This window comes from Staurois parvus, unplaced genomic scaffold, assembly GCF_062004578.1.
Source record: "Staurois parvus isolate SC_StPar_1 unplaced genomic scaffold, SC_StPar_1.0 ptg000137l, whole genome shotgun sequence".
In the NCBI taxonomy this organism is placed as follows: Eukaryota; Metazoa; Chordata; class Amphibia; order Anura; family Ranidae; genus Staurois; species Staurois parvus.
The window spans coordinates 3,685,711-3,705,085 of record NW_028317933.1 but is presented as its reverse complement, the minus strand read 5'-3'; the positions used below and the strand labels follow the sequence as shown (position 1 = coordinate 3,705,085).

The window sequence follows — 19,375 nt, the reverse complement described above, 5'->3', positions numbered from 1 at the left end:
ATCTCTGTGTATTAACTGAGGCTTCACTGGGTATATGTAAGGGTTTACAACCACTTTAACAGTTCTGTTTCTTTTTTTTTCTTTTTTTTCAAAACAGTTGCAATGTTCTTGAACCCCCAATCACATAATTATAACCATGTAAGCAAAGTTATTAGTCTCACAATGGGCATGGTGGGTAAGATGGTGATTAAGCTCCTTTCCGTTGGCCTGACGCAGGGAGACAATTTGTGACCAGTTTCTAATAAATATTCAAGCTGTTTATAGAAGAGTTGCCTCCATTGTCTTCTAGCATTTGAACAATTGTGTTTTATCTCTACAGGATTCCATCAGTAAGCAGCTGGTGTACAGTATGCACCAATTACAAGGAAATATGCAGTATGGCACAGAAAAACATGGCTATCTGTACAAAAAGAGTGACGGGTACGTAATTGTTCCAGTCAGAATCAAATGACCTGTATCACATTTGTCCCTTTTTTAAGTGATTCATTCATGCCAATATGGAGAAGGAGCAGGGGCGGACTGACCATTTGGAAACTCGGACATTGCCCAAGGGCCCAGGGTCAGTAGGAGGCCCCATAAGATGCCCCTGGTACCTTTTTCATAGGCTTTTTTGAGTTTGGGCAAGGACACGGGCCCCATGATCCCCTATTGCCCGGGGGCCCCATGAGTTGTCAGTCCGCCCCTGAGTAGAAGGCACTATATGAACTATATACCCATAATTTTGAAACTGGCTAAATTGTATACTGTGAACCCCTATGGACCTATAATGCATGTGGTTTACAAGCAGGGGCGGACTGACCATTTGTAAACTCGGGCACTGCCTGAGGGCCCGGGGTCAGTAGGGGGCCCCATGAGATGCCCCTGTTACTTTTCTCATAGGCTTTGAGTTTGGGCAAGGACACAGGGGCCCCATGATCCCTTATTGCCCGGGGGCCCCATGAGTTGTCAGTCCGCCCCTGCTTACAAGTACACTTTTCTATAGAAGTCAGAGTAGCTTTTCTAGGGAACATTGTACCAAGATGTAGACTTTAAAATAAGAATATCACCCAATCACTAAAATATAGACTTGCAGTACATGGTAATGCAATTTTAAAAGTCATTTCAATCTTTTCAAATCTGTAGCTTTTATTAAATCAACATCTGGTCCTGCCATAAAAAAAAACTGTGTTCAGGCATTTTCAATTATAGGGTGACAATGCTCTGCCCCTGTCTCCCAATTGTGATTCTGCGTCATCAAACCATTACATGCTGTCCCAGTGGAGCCTGCAAGCTGCCATCCTGACATATTACACAGGCATGGTCCAATTTTGTCAGCATTGGAAACAGTGATGCATTTAACTCTTGTGCTGCCCCAGGCAACACAAAAATTGGCCGTCCACCAGAACCACCTCCCCCCGTGCAGTAAATACGCTGCTGATCGGGAATCCTGCCTAATGCCGGCCATTGACGGTTCGAAAATCGGCCGATTTTTCATCCGAAAGATCAATCGGATGATTTTCGCACTGTTAGTGGGTTAATTCGTCGGCTGTTTTTCACGTTTTTTCCACTTTTGGATTATCGGTCATGTTGGAAAATTTGTGGAAAACGACCGATTTTCGCGTCAATGTTGGTCAAATCGTACGATTGTTTTTACGAAAAAAATATGCGCATGAGCCGTGACCTGGAAGGAAGAGAAGTTTTGCCTGTTATATGGGGTGAACTTTATGACTTGGTTGGCCGATCTTCGTAATATTTGGTGGTTACGTTGGTTTAACGAATGACCGATGTTTCGTTTATCGGACGAAAAAACGTCCGGTTTCGAGCCGTCTGTGGCCTGTGTAAGAAGTTATGTGGAGCAATTGCTGGGTTGGCCGTAAAGAGGTTGCAGGAGATTAGCAGCATCAATGCAACCAAGGATAAAGGTAAAGTGAAAACAAATATTTTACCTAAAAATCAGGGTAGTAGTTTAGCAATATTAGGGCCTGTGTCAATGAGCTTTGGCCTTGTGTTTGTGACATCAATTTTGACATGCTTCTGAGACCATTAAGAATGCATCGACTGTTGTGTTTTAAAATGCTTCTTTATCCTTGGACATACCTCCTTAGACCCAGTCTATCTAGACAATATGGTCACTTGCTGACTTGGAACCATCCACAGGCAGCTTAACTCTTCAATGAGAAACAGAAGTTGAATGCAGTGCAATTTTACCTCAATTAATTGCAGTACAGAATATGTTTTTTTCAATGTTTTGAGGGAGATTTTCTAAAACTGGTGCAGACAGAATCTGGTGTAGCTGTGCAATAGTATCCAATCAGCTTCTAACTTCAGCTTGCTCAATTAAGCTTTAACAATAAATCCTAGAAGCTGATTGGTTACTATGCCAGCCAGTGCCTTACACTACATATTGACAAAATTGTTTTGGCTAAATGGTTCTTATCACCATAGGCCTCACAAAACCTGATGAGCACTAGAACATTTCTCCCCATTGGGTGATTTAGCCTCACTTCCTACTTTGATGACAACTCTAATAATCTGGATTCCCTCTGCTTTCTGTCTTGGTGACAGTGGTTACCAGTACATATAGAGAGGTAAATTTACTGGAATTGGCTACAAGACCATCAGCAAGAAGCTTGGGGAGAAGGAGACAACTGTTGAAGTGATTAGTCGCAAATAGAAGAAATACAAAATAACCATCAATTTCTCTGTCTGGAGCTTGATGCAAGATTTTGCCTCATGGGGTAAGGAGAAAAGTGAGGAATCGGCTCAGAACTACATGGAAGGAGCTTGTGAATAATCTCAAGGCAGTTGGGACCACTGTCACAAAACAAACCATTGGTAGCACAATACACTGCCCTGGTTTGAAATCCTGCAGCGCTTGCAAGGTCCCCCTCATCAAGAAAACACATGTACAGGCCCAATTGAAGTTTGCCAATGAACATCTAAATGATTCCAAGAAGGATTGGGAGAAAGTGCTGTGGTCAGATGAGACCAAAATTAACGTCTTTGACATAAAATTGACTTTCCATGATTGGAGGAAGAAAAATGCTGACTGACCCTAAGAACACCATCCCTACATTCAAGCACGGAGGTGGAAACATTATCTTTTGGGGCTGATTCTCTGCTAAAGGTACAGACCGCCTTTGCCGCATTGAGGGGCCAATGGATGGGGCCATGTATTATAAAATCTTGGGTGAGAACCTTCTTCCCTCAGCCAGAACACCGAAGAGGGATCATGGATGGGTCTTCCAGCATGACAATGACCCAAAACATACTGTCAATGAGTGGCTCAAGAAGAAGCACATTAAGGTCATGGAGTGGTCTAACCAGTCTTTAGACCTTTATCCTATTAAAAAATGTATGGAGCAAGCTGAAACTTCGAGTTGCCAAGATATCCTTAAGGATTTAGGGCAGGGTTTTCATTCAAAGGGCCAGTTTACTGTACCTCAGACTTTAGGAGGGGCCTGATTGTGGTTAGTAGGGGTAGAAAATGTCCCGGGCCCAGCATCACTGAGAATAAACATGGCCTATGGGTTTATGGTCAGTAAAAAGAAGAGTATTGCCCCATCATTGGTATTAGTGGAAGGAATAGTAACCAATCATTCGTATCAGTGTAAGAAATAGTGCACCATAGTGCATCGTTGGTGTCAGTGGGAGGAATAGTGCCTTGTATCATTCAGAGGAATATTGCCCCAAGGGCCGGTTAAAGGCTGGCAATGGGCTGCATCTGACCCCCCCCCCCTTCCCGGGCCACAGTTTGGAGACCTCTGATTTAGAGAATATCTGTAAAGAAGAGTGGACCAAAATCCTTCCTGAGGTGTGTGTGCACCTGGTAACCAACTACAAGAAATGTCTTACCTCTGTGCTTGCCAACAAAGCCTTCTCCACCAAGTACTAAGCAGGGGCGGACTGACAACTCATGGGGCCCCCGGGCAATAGGGGATCATGGGGCCCCTGTGTCCAAACTCAAAAAAAACTATGAAAAAGGTACCAGGGGCATCTGATGGGGCCCTCTACTGACCCCGGGCCCTCGAGCAGTGCCCGAGTTTCCAAATGGTCAGTCCGCCCCTGGTACTAAGTCATGTTTTGCTTGGGGATCAAATACTTATTTTACTCACTGACTTGCAGCTCAATTTATAACATTTCTATCATATGTTTTTTCTGGATTTTTGGTTGATATTCTGTCTCTATCATTTAAAATATACCTATGATAAAACTTGTAGATCCTTCATTTCTTTGTAAGTTGACAAACTTACAAAATCTGCAGGGGATCAAATAATTTTTTTCCCTACTGTATATACACGCACATGCAGTAGGTTTGTTTCTTTTGAAAATAATACTTTGCAGTAAGTTTGAAATCTTGTGTCCACTTGGTGAATTTTATCAATGACATTATCAGGGCACTATAACCATTTTTCAGTAGTATAGAATTAATCATGGTTAATTATGGTGTTAATTACTTGTAATTAGCAGTGGTGTATCAGTGAAAGTGAGATGCTAAATACCATAGCCGTGCTTATGTTAATCAAGTGAAAAATGTGCACATTAATATGCAAATTCGTCATCTGCTTCCCTCTGGGAGGAAGGGCTGGTGCAGAGCATGCTGGGATAAATAGGTGGTAATTTTTCAGTACCTCTTCAGCTGTCATTGAAGTAACATAAGAGAGACATTAGGGATGAACTGGTGTTGACATTTGGACATTAAAGGGCACTACGAATACATTTCTCATTGAATGTATAATGAGATTCTTGCTTTACTATGGTTAGGTTTTAATGTCTACTGTGAAGGTAATATGAATCACAGTAGACAGAAAAGAGAAATATTTCCCATCGCTTCCCATGCTCCCTTTCTGCCACCCCTTAGTCGAATGCTGCCAGCTGTTGCCCTCAAGCTTTTTTTTTGTGGAAAATGGCAGCTAACATAGAGCATTAAACGGAACTCTAGGTATTCTGAAAACGTTGCCAGGAGATGAAGGGTTTTTTTTGCATGTCTTTTTGACCAAGTGGCTCAAGAAGTGGCTGACCAACAAGAATCCAGTAGATGGCGGGGGGGACAATGCCAGTGCTAGAGGGCAGAGCGGCAAGGGGCAGCTTTGATCTGTAATTTCTGGTGGAGCAAATGAGCAGATGTGTACAGTTCAACTTGAAACTACAGAGAACAGTTACATATTGGTACAAGATATTTTTGCAACTACCCAATCATGGGTACTTTTCTATATATATAGATATAGATATATATAGATATATAGATATATATATATATATATATATATATATATTAAATTAGATAGAAGCCCCAAATAGATGACATTTTACTTTGCTAAAGTACAGTGTATCCTAACAATTGCTATTTTTGTTTTCCTAAAAAGATTCTTTTTTTATTACCCTTGGGTGAATCTCAGTACTTCTGATTTCCTGCAGTCTGTTTAAAGCCACCTCCTGTCTACATCCACTCCAGCGATGGCATTTTTCTAGTTGAATTTCCTGATGGGGACAACAATGAACCATGCCTGTGTAATGTGTGCTGGAATGACCGCTTGTGTCTTCATGGGGAGCCCACGTGTCAGGGTGACAATGGAGGTCCACAACTTGAAGACAGGGACAGAGTGTTAGGCAGGCCATACATGAGTCAAAAATCAACCGATTTTCGGACTTAAGAATAATCGGACGATTTTCGCTCTATTAGTAGGTCAATGGCACCGGCCGATTTTCGTGGTTCCTCCCCTTTTCGTTGAGCATGTTGGAAAATTTGTGATTTTCGACTCAATGATGGTCAAATCGTATGATCGTTTTTTCCGTGACCTGGAAGGAACAGTAGTTTTGTATGTTTTATGGAGTGACCTTTATGACTTGGTCAGCTGATTTTCAAAATTAATGATGGCACCACGAACGATGTTTCCGATTTTCAGACGAAAAATCGTTTGGAATTCGAACCATGTATGGCCTGCATTATGCTTGAAAAGGAAGTGCCTGAACATGTTAATGCAGGACCACCAGATATTGTTTTATTGAAAAATATGAAAATTACACTAACATTTTAAAGACTAGATTTTAGGGATTGGGGTTACATATGCTTTAATCCTATGAATGATCTTTCACAGGCTGTATGAACAATATTTTATTTTAGGTTTCATGGTCTTGTATAAGTGTTCTAAAACCAAGCACAACAGAATAAGATTGAAAATTCATCCGCTTAGGCAAGTGTCGCTAATGGAAGATTTCCCCTCTATTCCTGCTCTGGGGGAAAACTCAGATGTGGTTTCCTATCACTTTCTGTTCCAATGACATTGGTCACCAGGACAAATAGATGAATCTTCCTATGTTGACATATTCCACAATAAAAACCTGCCTGAGGATGTAACCCTTCCACGCTCAAAACTTTGAAAAGGTTATAACGTTAAGTGGAACTTAAAGTGGAGATCCACCCAAAAGGGTAAGTTCCACTTGCCTGCCACCCCATAGTAGATGTACTGCTACAGGGAGGCTTCACTGGGCAAAATTACGTAAACATACGTGATTTTGCATTTCTGGGTAGGGGGCATGCGTTTGCCCCACCCTACCTGCACTGCTATTGGCTCCTGAGGATGTCAATCACCGCATCCCAGCCGCCAATTTTAGGCCTGGACACGTGATTGTCGAATAAGCTGAGAGTGGACAGATCTGTGTGTAAATAACACATATTTCTCCTGTCAGCATGGACTTGCTGCTTTCTATATCTCTCCCCCCCCCCCATCCCTGCAAAGAGATAGAAAGCAGCAGGTCTGCTTAGTAAAACATAACACAGTACACAATAAAAACACTCCCTAACACACAGTTAACCCTTTGATCGCCCCAGATGTTAACTCCTTCCAGCCCAGTGTCATTAGTACAGTATCAGTGCTTTTTATTAGCGCTGTGTCAGAATGCTCGCTGCAGTCCCTCTATAAGTCGCTGATCGCCACCATTACTAGTATAAAAAAATAAAAATTCCAGTATGTATACCGCCATTTGCAGACGCTATAACTTTCACGTAAATCAATTAATATACACTTATTGGGATTTTTTGTTTAGCAAAGACATGTAGCAGAATACATTTTGGCCTAAATTCATGATGACATTTTGTTTTTTTTTTATTTTTTTATTGGATATGTTTTATAGCAAAAAGTAAAAAATATTATTTTTCAAAATTGTCAGTCTTTTTGTTATAGCACAAAAAATAAAAACTGCAGAGGTGATCGAATACCCCTGAAAAAAAGCTGTATTTGTGGGGAAAAAAGTGACATAAATTTAATTTATGTACAGCGTTGCATGACCGCGCAATTGCCAGTTAAAGTAATGTGATGGCGTATCACAAAAAATTGCCTGGTCAGAAAGGGGGGTAAATGTGGAGGGAAAGTGGTTCAGTGCTGGTCCCCCGTTCCCCTGAGGAAATAGCACCTTCCCATGAAGACTGCTGGGATGTATGACATCATTTTGGCATAGGCCAGAAACCAGGAAGTAACTGAAAAAAAGTTTAAAACAAGAAAATATAATATACCTTTCTATCTATATACTAATGCCAGCAGCATAGAGATTACAATTATTAATGGTAAATAAGTCGATTTAGTTCCACTTTAAGTTCCTTCAAATGAGCTCATGTAACAATTTCTCTTTTTCTAGGCTCAGAAAAGTTTGGCAGAAGAGGAAGTGCTCAGTGAAGAACTGTTACCTGACCATTGCTCATGGCGCGGTATTAAAAATCTCCTTAAATAAATTGTTTTGCATACATATATATATACTTGCAATAAATTCAAGCTGTTGTTAAATTTGCCCCATGCAGTGGGTTTAATGCATTCGCCCCACCACCCAATGCATGGGTTAAATGTTCACTTGGCGGGAGGGATGAATAAGTAGAAATACCTTATTCCCAATTCCATCAGCAGCTAGCGCTCTCCTCTGCTGTCCAACACTCTGAAATGTGGGGAGGGCCCTCAACATCCTCCCATACAATGCAGGACTACTGGTTTTGTATGGTATGTGATGGCATCTGAAAGCTACAAGCCGCTGGCTGGTGAAGTGAAGCTGCTAGGAGGCATTGGGCAAGAAGTAGCCTGTGGGAGGCAAGTATTTGTTCTTATTGCTTTTCCCCCTTAACCAAAGAAACATTTAAACAATGCAGTGCAGGGGTGGACTCAGGGGCGGACTGACCATTTGGAAACTGGGGCACTGCCCCAGGGGCGGGGTCAGTAGGGGGCCCCATGAGATGCCCCTGGTACCTTTTTCATAGGCTTTTTTGAGTTTGGGCAAGGACACAGGGGGCCATGGTCTTCTATTGCCCGGGGGCCCCATGCGTTGTCAGTCCGCCCCTGGGTGGACCCCACTGCATGGGTAGGTTGAACAGCAGCCGATCATTGGACTTTAAAAGAAGCAATATAATGGTCCATTTACAAAAAGACTGTTCATTTTCCAAGGGAACTTTCTCCAGAGCTCAATGAAAGAGGTAAAGCTCTGCTGGCTTCTAGCATCCAATCATGCAAGCAAAAATGCGTTGTTGTTTTTTTCCTCTCTTACACTTGAGTGTTCTTTGAAAGGTGAATTTTCACCACGTTCACTAAAGTAAGGAAAATTAATTTGCAAAGTGTAACTTCCCTTGTAAATTGAACAGCTTATTGCCTTTAGTATACCAACCCATGTGTGTTTTCAGTGAGCTCATATTCCAGATTTTTGACATTGTATTAAGTATAAAGAGTTGTAGATTAACAACTAGAGGGAAATTTCATTTGAAATAACTTCTAGTGATGCCTCTCCTAGGTTGGACTTTTCAGCAACTCTGTATGAATAGATCCCTGAGGCCCCTTGCACACAGGGCAGACTCCATTTGGATCAGCAGGGGATTTGCTCATTTTCTGCAGTGGACAGAGCCCAATTTTTTCTATAGACCAGTGGGTGTAAATGGACACCAGTTTCCTTTGCGCCCGACTGCCCTTCAGTCCGATCCAGCACAACAATAGGTGTTCAATGTTTTACATTGTTTGTTTTTGAGTCCTGTTTCACATGGGCTTCAGCTTGTAAAAGAGCAGTGTGAACAGTGAGCTTTGATGAAGCTTTTAAACTACCATTCAGCTCCAGTTTGTACATGTTGAACACAGATCCTAATGGGAGTGTTGCTTGCCACTTTAAACAAGCTGCTGGCAGGCTTCAGCAGCTTTCAGCAAGCTTCAAGAAGTGCTGAAGCATACTAGCAGCTTGTTTAATGTGGCAATCAGCACTCCCATTAGGATCTGTGTTCAGCATTTACAAACTGGATCTGCATGGAACTTTAAAAGCTTCAGCTTGCTGAAAGCTTTGAAAATGCTTTCTCGAAGTTTGCTGTTCGCACTGCTCTTATACAATTTGAAGCCCATGTACAACAGGCCCTAAAGCAGCCACAGTAGGGTAGAAAGGCCTGTTCCCTGTCAGCATGCTGTAGATTAGGACCCTTGCTGTCTGTGAGGAAGCAGTGGTCTCATTGCAGAGGTCTGACACGCCTCCTGATAAGTCAGAGCCAGTGCTCTCCAGTCAGCAGGGACCATGAGCTTTGCTGATTCCAGAGTTAAAGGTGTGACCTTGTAGGGTGCTTGTCAGACATATTCACTGATTCCCCACAGAGAGAAAGGGTCCCACTTTGCATCGGCTGGCAGGGGACAGGCATTTCTACTCTACTGTGGCTGCTTTAGGGCCTGTTTTACATGGGCTTCAAATTGTATAAGAGCAGTGTGAACAGCAAACATCAACAAAGCGTTTGCAGAGCTTTCAGCAAGCAAGTAGGCTGTGGCTACTTTAGAAAGAAAATGAACTGTGTGACTGAGTACCTTTTGTATTGATGCCCTTGGAACGTTCTTAAAAAAGCTTGGACTTTAGAGCCAATTCACACATGTGCGGTGCGGATTGAAGCTCAGTTTCCCCAGTAATTGACACAGTAGTTGTTCAGCGGTTCATTTCACGTTTACATCAGGTTCAGGACAGGATTCACTCAGGATTTTATCCTGTTCCCACATATGCAGTTTAGAAATGGTTCCCATAGAAGTCAATAGTTTGTAATCCGCACGTGAAACTGAAGGCGCTGCTCAAAAATTGTACATGACTCTTTCAAACCAAACTGAATCCGCACCTCCAGTACACTGAACATATGTGAACAAGCACCATAGAAAGCAATGTTATTTCACGTCATGCGGATTGAATGCGGTTCAAACCTCATCCAATGGTCAAACATGTGAACCGGCGCTTAATGAATCGTATGGCAACAAGAGACTATACTTAAGCATCGTGCAGCACAAATACAATTCCCTAGGTGTAGGCTGTGATTGGACCTAGATAACCTGTAAAAAGAGTGAATTTGTAACTAGTAACTTTAGACCAGTGGTGTTCAGTTGACTGCCTAGGAGATGCAGGCAGCCCTTCAGCACCACCTTTGCAGCCTTTTTCATCCAAGATAAAAAAATATCTTCTTTGGCAAAGTTACTATTTTCAGTCCCTACATGCGCAGGTTTCTGTAAGCGTGGAGCAGATACCTCTAATGAGCTATTCGTTGTACATTACTGGCTAATGTACAGGACCGAGTGCATTAGCTGGCTAATACCAGTATAGCAGATGTTGCTGATTATTTGTATGCCTCTGGCATTAGCGAAGGTCCCCAGTGCTGGTAATTGTATTCATTTGTTGAAGCCTCAAGGCTATGCCCAAACTAACTGCACATTTATTTTACATTTCTGCTCAAACAATATACTTACATTTTACAAGTTTGCGGAAAAGCAAAATTAGGAATAAAATTTAGTATTGCCTATGGTGAGCAGCTAAAAAGATTATGGGGGCTTCAAATGCCCTCCTGCAACGTAGGCAGGGTTCTGTTACATAATGCTACTCTAAAGAGCATCAGCATATTCAAAACCTTTAAAGGGTAAGTCCAGCCAGTGGTGGTGTTGTAGTTTTTGGTAGATTATGAAGGATTAAACAAAATTGAAATGTTTTAAAGTCTCTTGAGAATTCTGTTAGCGAGATCTCTGTGCTGAATTCTCAGGTCTGCACATCTGCTGTTGCCATTATGGATTCTCACACTCCTCCTGTTACATTCTCTATAAAACAAAATAAAAGCATAACCAACAAGGAGTTGGAACATGAAAAAGTGGGCAGGGGTTCCAAAAACTTCCAGGTGAACAGGAACAGAGCCAATCCATGTTTGGCCAGCTTTCAGTCTAGGTTCACACTGCTGTGGTGCGATTTTGATCCAGTTTCTAGTGCGACTTCAAGGGGCAGTTGTACTGTGAGTTGATGTGGTTGAGATGTGACTCTGATGCGATTTGGATGCATTCTGGACACAATTTAGATTCAAGTTTTTAGTACTGACTCATCCCTGCTGTGAGCAGCAGGGATGATTCATCAATTGTTAGGGACCTGGCACCCTCCAGCTTCCTAAAAACGATGAGCCATCCCTGCTGTCAGCAGAATGTAAACAAATATTTTTGGTGAATGAGTAGGGGTACCATGTACCCCATACTCATTCACATAGGGCAGGGGTAGGCAACCTGCGGCTCTCTAGCTGTTGTAGAACTACATTTCCCATGAGGCATTGCAACATTACAAAACTGACAGTTACAGCTATGACTTGCAGAGGCATGATGGAACTTGTAGTCCTGCAACAGCTAGAGAGCCGCAGGTTGCCTACCCCTGACATAGGGGAAGCTGGGATATGGGTGCCCCCCACACCCCCACAATCACCGGGCCAGGGTTGTGGAGAAGAGGCCTTTGTGCTTATCAACATGGGAACAAGGTGGTTTGCTATGGGGGGCCCACCATGTTGGGGGCATGTGGCCTGGTATGGTTCTGGGGGGGGGAGGGGGTAAACACTCCCTCGTCCCCTCCCTTTTTCTGGCCTGCATGCTTGGATTAGGGTCTGGTATAGATTTTGGGGGGGTGCCATTTTTGGGGGCATGGAGTTCCCCTTAAAATCAATACTACACCTAAGGGCCTGGTATGGATTTTGGGGGGACCCACACATTTTTTTTTTTTCAATGCTGTCTCTTTTGTTTACATTCCCCTTTGCATGGATGACTGATTATTGTTAGGAAGCCAGCAGGTGCTGGCTCCTTAACAACCAATGAGTGATCTGTGCTGTTGACAGCAGGGATGAGTCACTGGTTGTTAGGATGCAGGCAGGTGCTGGCTCCTTAACAACCAATGAGTGATCTGTGCTGCTGACAGCAGGGATGAGTCACTGGTTGTTAGGATGCAGGCAGGTGCTGGCCCCTTAACAACCAATGAGTGATCTGTGCTGCTGACAGCAGGGATGAGTCACTGGTTGTTAGGAAGCAGGCAGGTGCTGGCTCCTAACAACCTGTGCAAATCTTATTGTAAAAAGGAATCCAAAAATAACATTGATGTGATTTTGAAGCGTGTCTATTAACGAATAGAAAGTGTTGGGCTACCCTCATATAAACTAAAGCAAAAAGACACTCCAAAAACAAATATTAAGTAGTCACAAATAACAATAATAACCATACAGTGACAACATAATTAATGACAGTGAATCCATCAATAAAGTGCCAGACTGCAAACTGTCATTATATATATTTGATGTTGTCACTGGTTAAATGGTTAATATTGTTATTTGTGACTACTTAATTATTGTTTTTGGAGTGGCTTTTTGTGAGTAGTTTGTGATCAATAGGGTAGCACTTTCTAATGATTATTTATTATTTTGTGGGTGGGAGCACTTTTGGTGTTTGCTGCAGCCACTGTTATAGGTATTTTTAGCTGGCAGCGCACTTTGGCTTTAGATGTATGTCCATTGAAGTCTATGGGCCACATAATCGCACTGCATTGCACCAAAATCACACAGGACCCTTTTAAAAAACGCATCACAGATGCACTGAACGGGCTGCTCAGAAACTCATGGTATTTCACTTGTCATGTGATTCTATGCATTTTGGAATGCATCAGAAATCACGTCAGTGTGGATCAGGGCATAGGCACTTGAGGGAAGTTGCTGAGAACTTGTTGAATGCATCGCAAATGTTCACTGAAGCTAATGCCCTTTAGACTAGTGTTTTCTATCTAGGTTTAAACAATACCCCTTTGTTTATGGCTTAATGATTCAGACATTCATGATCTTAAAGCGGAGCTCCACCCAAAAGGGGAAGTTCCGCTTTAATGCCTTGTCCCCCACTCCCCATTAAGGATTGGCACCTTTGGGGAGCGGGTACCCAAATTTGACAGGTACCTGCTATCACTTCGGCTGCCGATCGCTAGGCGATCAGAAGCAGAAGTTGTCCTCCCTCCCCCCTTCCTGGTAGTCTTGTGGAACACATGACAGGTCCCAGAAGACTACGGGATCATTCACAAAGCGGAGCGCTTCTCGTACATGCGCAGTGGGCACCCGGTTGTGAAGCCGCAAATTGTCACAGCCGGGTGCCTACACTGAAGATGCCGGCACCAGGGAGAGAAGACGGACGGTGAAAACGAGGGACAGGTAAGTGGCTGTATTGTAAAATTCAGTTTTTGTAGCTGCTGGCCCTTTTTTTTTAGGTGGAACTCCTCTTTAAGTAACACAAAGAATCATGTGCTAACTACTGTAAGCAAAATAAAAAATATATATCCACCTGCGCTCCACAGACTCCTTATATATAACTAGCTGCTATCATCTACACCCTATACCATGGGACACATAAATTAAATATCAAGATATTGGATGAAGCGCTCTGCTATAATAATGCTAAAAAAACAAAATTTTATACACAAATGTAAAAGTGACTAATACTTAAATAATATATGTGCTAAAATTATATAAAAAAATTCATATAAGACCAGTCTGCCCCCAAATGGCTAAAACTGGTTATACATGTGCACACACAGCAAAAATAGAAAGTGACCAGGTGCTTGGGTACATAAATAGTGTCTTAATAAATACAAAGGTTTTAAAATCACAGTGAAAAGTGCCAAGTGTTTAAATAACAATAAATATACATATAATATAATCATGTGCAAAAAACATGCTATCACTCTTCTGTGAAGAAAATATATATATATTAAAGTGCTTTTGCATTCAGATAGTGCTCAGACCAAAGTGTCACTCCAGTGAATCAATCCTAAATATCCAGAGTGCCTCCTCACCTCCAACATTCGACCCCTAGAGGTCACAAATCATTTATTTAAATGATATTCCAAAAAAACGACATCAGGATATAACTTGCCCCACGACTCAAAATCTCAATATATACGATGCCTCAGCCATATGTCCATGGACCATGGAAGATTTAAGCACAAAGAGAGATCTCCATAGCGCAATATGTAGTTTTATTATAAAGAAAAGCAGATAGAAAACTCACATGTTCTCAGAAGTGTACAAGCACACCACTGTTACACCCACGCGTTACACCACTGTCACGTGGCTTCTTCAGGATCCTGAAGAAGCCACGTGACAGTGGTGTAACGCGTGGAGCTCATTGACGTCATTTCCGGGTGGAGCTCGGTGATGCACTTCCGGTGACGTATTTCCGGTTTTCGGCAAACACGATTTCCTATTACACCCATAGGATATGGGGAAACTGCTTGTACACTTCTGAGAACATGTGAGTTTTCTATCTGCTTTTCTTTATAATAAAACTACATATTGCGCTATGGAGATCTCTCTTTGTGCTTAAATCTTCCATGGTCCATGGACATATGGCTGAGGCATCGTATATATTGAGATTTTGAGTCGTGGGGCAAGTTATATCCTGATGTCGTTTTTTTGGAATATCATTTAAATAAATGATTTGTGACCTCTAGGGGTCGAATGTTGGAGGTGAGGAGGCACTCTGGATATTTAGGATTGATTCACTGGAGTGACACTTTGGTCTGAGCACTATCTGAATGCAAAAGCACTTTAATATATATATATTTTCTTCACAGAAGAGTGATAGCATGTTTTTTGCACATGATTATATTATATGTATATTTATTGTTATTTAAACACTTGGCACTTTTCACTGTGATTTTAAAACCTTTGTATTTATTAAGACACTATTTATGTACCCAAGCACCTGGTCACTTTCTATTTTTGCTGTGTGTGCACATGTATAACCAGTTTTAGCCATTTGGGGGCAGACTGGTCTTATATGAATTTTTTTATATAATTTTAGCACATATATTATTTAAGTATTAGTCACTTTTACATTTGTGTATAAAATTTTGTTTTTTTTAGCATTATTATAGCAGAGCGCTTCATCCAATATCTTGATATTTAACTACTGTAAGCAATCAGTAAGAACTGATCTTTCTGATCTTTCATTGATCCATCCACAGCAAAGTCATATAAAAGGTTGCTGTGGGTTACTTTGCTTTTCACATCATGTTGGACAATTTCTTTGCCTTACTGAATCATATGTTTTTGTAAATGGTTATCTTTAGGTGAACATATGGCAACTTTGTAATTCTCTATTGCTTGCAGCCAAACCGCCAGCCGGCCAAATTGAATCTGTTGACGTGCCAGGTGAAGCCTAACATGGAAGATAAGAAATGCTTCGACCTCATATCACGTATGTTCTCCTGGCTTTCATCCACTTCTGATTAAAGATCAACAAAATGTATTAAAAGCCACTCAACGGATGATTCATCCAGACTGCAGCATGAAGATCCGCAGCTATTCACATATTTTGCCGCTATGGCAATTTTTTTCTCCTAGTAGAAAAGCAGAGAAAACCTATTTTGTGCTGAGTGCCCATACGCTTTCCCTGTGTTCTGACCTGAAAATCTAGAACGATGATAAAATTCTACATTTATTTTTTTTATTTCAATTTTAAATTCAATCAGCCACACCTTTCCTTTACTGCATCTTTACTTTAAGCCCTTGCAGGTTCACAATAGGGAGGGGTTCATGCGTGAGCGATCCCACTGGGAAGCTGTCACCTGTATTGGGCCAATCACAAGCAGCTGAAGCATTCCCACCCCACATCCTTATATATACAAGTATTTATTTATTTACTTATTACAGGTACTTAGCGCCGTCAATTTACGCAGCGCTTTACATATATATTATACATTCACACCAGTCCCTAACCCTCAAGGGGTGTACAATCTAAGGTCCCTAACTCACATTCATACATATACATACTAGGACCAAGTTAGACAGGATCCAATTCACCTACCAGCATGTCTTTGGAGTGTGGGAGGAAACCGGAGTACCCATGCAGGCACAGGGAGAACAGGCAAACTCCAGGCAGGTGGTGCCGTGGTTGGGATTCGAACCAACGACCCCAGTACTGCCAGGCGGAAGTGCTAACCATTTAGCCACTGTGCTGCCCAAGTACAAGTACAGTGACAGCTTCCTGGTAGGATTGCTCAGGTGGGTTTGGGCCAGGATTACTGGAGTAGCGATGTCTACTTGACACAGTGATTTCCAGTTTCCAGGGACATCGACCAGGTATGGTATATACATAGTTAGATTGGTCCAAGCTGGATCCTAGTAACTATGTATAAAATATCTATACCTGGAATTTTACTTTAAATTACTGTGTTCTGACCCAATTTGGTCAATTTGTATGTTGAGTTTAGGCAAAATTAGCATAGTATTTCATGTATTGTTCTTTTCATTGGCTGGTATGTTTTAAAGGTGATTTTCTCCTCTAGCAGTGAACCGTTTGTATATATAAAGTCCAATGGCTTAAAAAAAAACTTGTGCATCATTTTTTACCATTTGTGTTCAGCTGGGGAGATTTAAATTCACTTCCAGTCCAAAGAATTAACAGAAAAGGAGGAAATCTCTCCAAAGTGGTGGAAATCTCTTATCAGTTGTCACCACAGCCATTGTCCCCAATGGAAGATTGCTCCTCATTTCCTGTTCTGGTGACAACTCTGGATTTTTGGATTTCCCTCACTTTCAGTGAAAAAGGTTGAATCTCCCTAGTTCAGACGCAGACAGAAAAACAGATCTGACATGGGTGCTAACCCTACCCAACTTTTCCATACACTAGGAAAGAAAGTTTTGGTAAAGTTTATTAAACAATATTATTTTGTTGTCAAGATGTATATGTTGGGAATTAACTCTGTTTTATTCTTGTCTGCAGATAATCGAACATACCATTTCTTATCAGAGGATGAACAGGACTGTGTTGCGTAAGTAAGAGCTGCATTGTTGCCCACAGCACTCCCAAGTTCCCTGTGCTTTTTACTACACAGTAGAAGCACTTCGCTGCTCATGTTATCTCTCACACACCAACACTAATTCAGCATCCTCCGTTAATGAGTGACTCTTTGGGGTGGATTCACTAAAACTGGTGCACTCAGAATCTGGTGCAGATGGGTAATGAATGCTATGGGGTTGATTTATTAAAAGTAGACAGTGTAAAATCTGGTGCAGCTGTGCATTGTAGCCAATCAGCTTCTAACTTCAGCTTATTCAATTAAACTTTGACAATAAAACCTGGAAGCTGATTGGTTTCTATGCAGAGCTGCAGCAGATATTGCACACTTCAGTTTTAGTAAATAAACCCCCTTTTATCTCATTATAAATATAGACTTGGATAAAAAAAATGCATCCAATCCCAGTGTAGCTAAGGAACAGTGTTTGACTGCATTTTATCTCATTAACCATTTCAAGTCCGGACACTTTTACCCCCTTCCTGTCCAGGCCAATTTTCAGCTTTCAGCGCTATCACATTTTGAATGACAATTGTGCGGTCATGCAACACTGTACCATATGAGTTTTTTAGCATTTTTTGAGACAGATAACACTTTATTTTGGTGGTATTTATTCACCAGTGGGATTTTTTTTTTTGCTATGTAAATGAAAAAGTCCAAAAAGTTTGAAAAAAAGTGTTTTTCTTATAAAATTTTGCAAATAGTATTTCATCATAAATCTTGGCCAAAATTTATTCCGTTATCTTTTTAGTAAAAAAAAAAATAACCCAAATTAGTTTAAACCAAAAATTATAATTTTTAAACACTTTTTTTTTTTACATTTTTTATATTATTATTTGTTTGTTTGTTTTTTACATACTGTCACCCTAGCAGTACAGTGTCACCATGATGACACTGTACTACTTGTGTCGGGTGATGAAGATTTTTTTTTTTTACACTGATTGCTTTTACAGCTTTTATGGGTGTAAAAGCAATCATTTCTCCTTCTCTCTCTAGCTGCATTCTTGCAGCCATTGAGAACTACTGTGTGAGCTGTGATTGGTCACAGCTTGTCACATGGTACAAGGCTGTTGTGAATAGCCTTATATCATGTGACCTCTGTGATCATTCACAGATTTCACACGTAGTAAGCAATGATGTCACAAGTGACATCTTGCTTACTACTCTGCATGTGATCACTGATTGGCCAACGAGTGATCACATGATCAGGACCTCGTACACAGGTCCCGCCCGACGATCGGTGTTCCACTGTGTCCGGAGTACACAGCGGGCACCGGATCGCGGTGCTGCTCGCTCCCAGGGAGCACGCACAGCTTGAAAATGCGGGTGCCGTTTATGAACGGCAACCTGCCCCTGGAGTGCCACTGTCCTGCCGTTAATAAATAGCAGGCAGACGGCAAGTGGTTAACTGTGTCTTACCAGAATAATCTAACTATGTATTTTTTAGATCATCAGTAAGTGTGTTTTACAATAAACTAGCACAAAGATCTAATCCTTTCACAGCAGGGCCCATCCTGGGAGAACGAAGGGCAGCATTCTGGGCCAATCAATCTGTGCAGCACAGTGCTGGCTGCAAACCAGTTTACAGGAGGACTGAGCAAAGGGATGACCCCCATCACTGTGCTGCTGCTCCCTCATTGTCCGGTCAAAGGTTGGGTTGTATCCAAGATGTACAACTTAATTAGGTGCAGGACCTGGCTGCACTATTAGCATCTGTATGTATTTAAATAGTGTATTTAACAGTTCATATTCACCAGCATAAAAAACATACACAATATAAGGTGATACATTTGGCACATTTTGTATTTTGAAAATAACTTGGCTTAAATTTGAACTCTCCTTTAATAGATGATGTTGTTTTAGGTGGATCTCAGTACTTACTAACAGTAAGCAGGAAGCTTTGAACATGGCATTCCACGAAGCGCGTCCCAGCGAGGAGAACAGCATTGAGGATCTCACTAAAGCCATTATAGAGGACATCCGGCGGATGCCGGGGAATAGTGTGTGCTGTGACTGCGGAGCACCAGGTGAGCAGGAAATTTGCACCGTTATTATTTAGGCTGTCTGTATTTTGCCGATATGGCAATGACACTTCTCTCACTATACATTCTGCTTTGTGTATGCAACAATAAATATACATAAGATCCAAAAATTGTTACTGGTGTATGTACGAATTTGTGAATCAAATTAAAAAGCCATGAAACATAGGATACCAGATGCGGTATGTGAAAGAGGTAAATAATATCCATGGAGTCGTATGACAATTTTGGGGGATCATCAGAACAGAAGA

The 19,375-nt window shown here is 41.5% G+C and overlaps 1 protein-coding gene across 2 annotated transcripts in view; it reads left to right on the top strand.

The window, feature by feature from the left end:
• The window catches only part of LOC149465755 (arf-GAP with SH3 domain, ANK repeat and PH domain-containing protein 1-like), a 260,620-nt gene that overhangs the window by 195,810 nt on the left and 45,435 nt on the right, over positions 1–19,375 (top strand). For both annotated transcript variants that reach the window (XM_089673263.1, XM_089673262.1), the window contains exons 10-14: positions 320–420; positions 7,615–7,684; positions 15,398–15,485; positions 17,013–17,061; positions 18,949–19,112. In XM_089673263.1, coding sequence (XP_089529389.1) covers positions 320–420; positions 7,615–7,684; positions 15,398–15,485; positions 17,013–17,061; positions 18,949–19,112 — 472 coding nt within the window. The remainder of the gene's footprint in view (positions 1–319; positions 421–7,614; positions 7,685–15,397; positions 15,486–17,012; positions 17,062–18,948; positions 19,113–19,375) is intronic.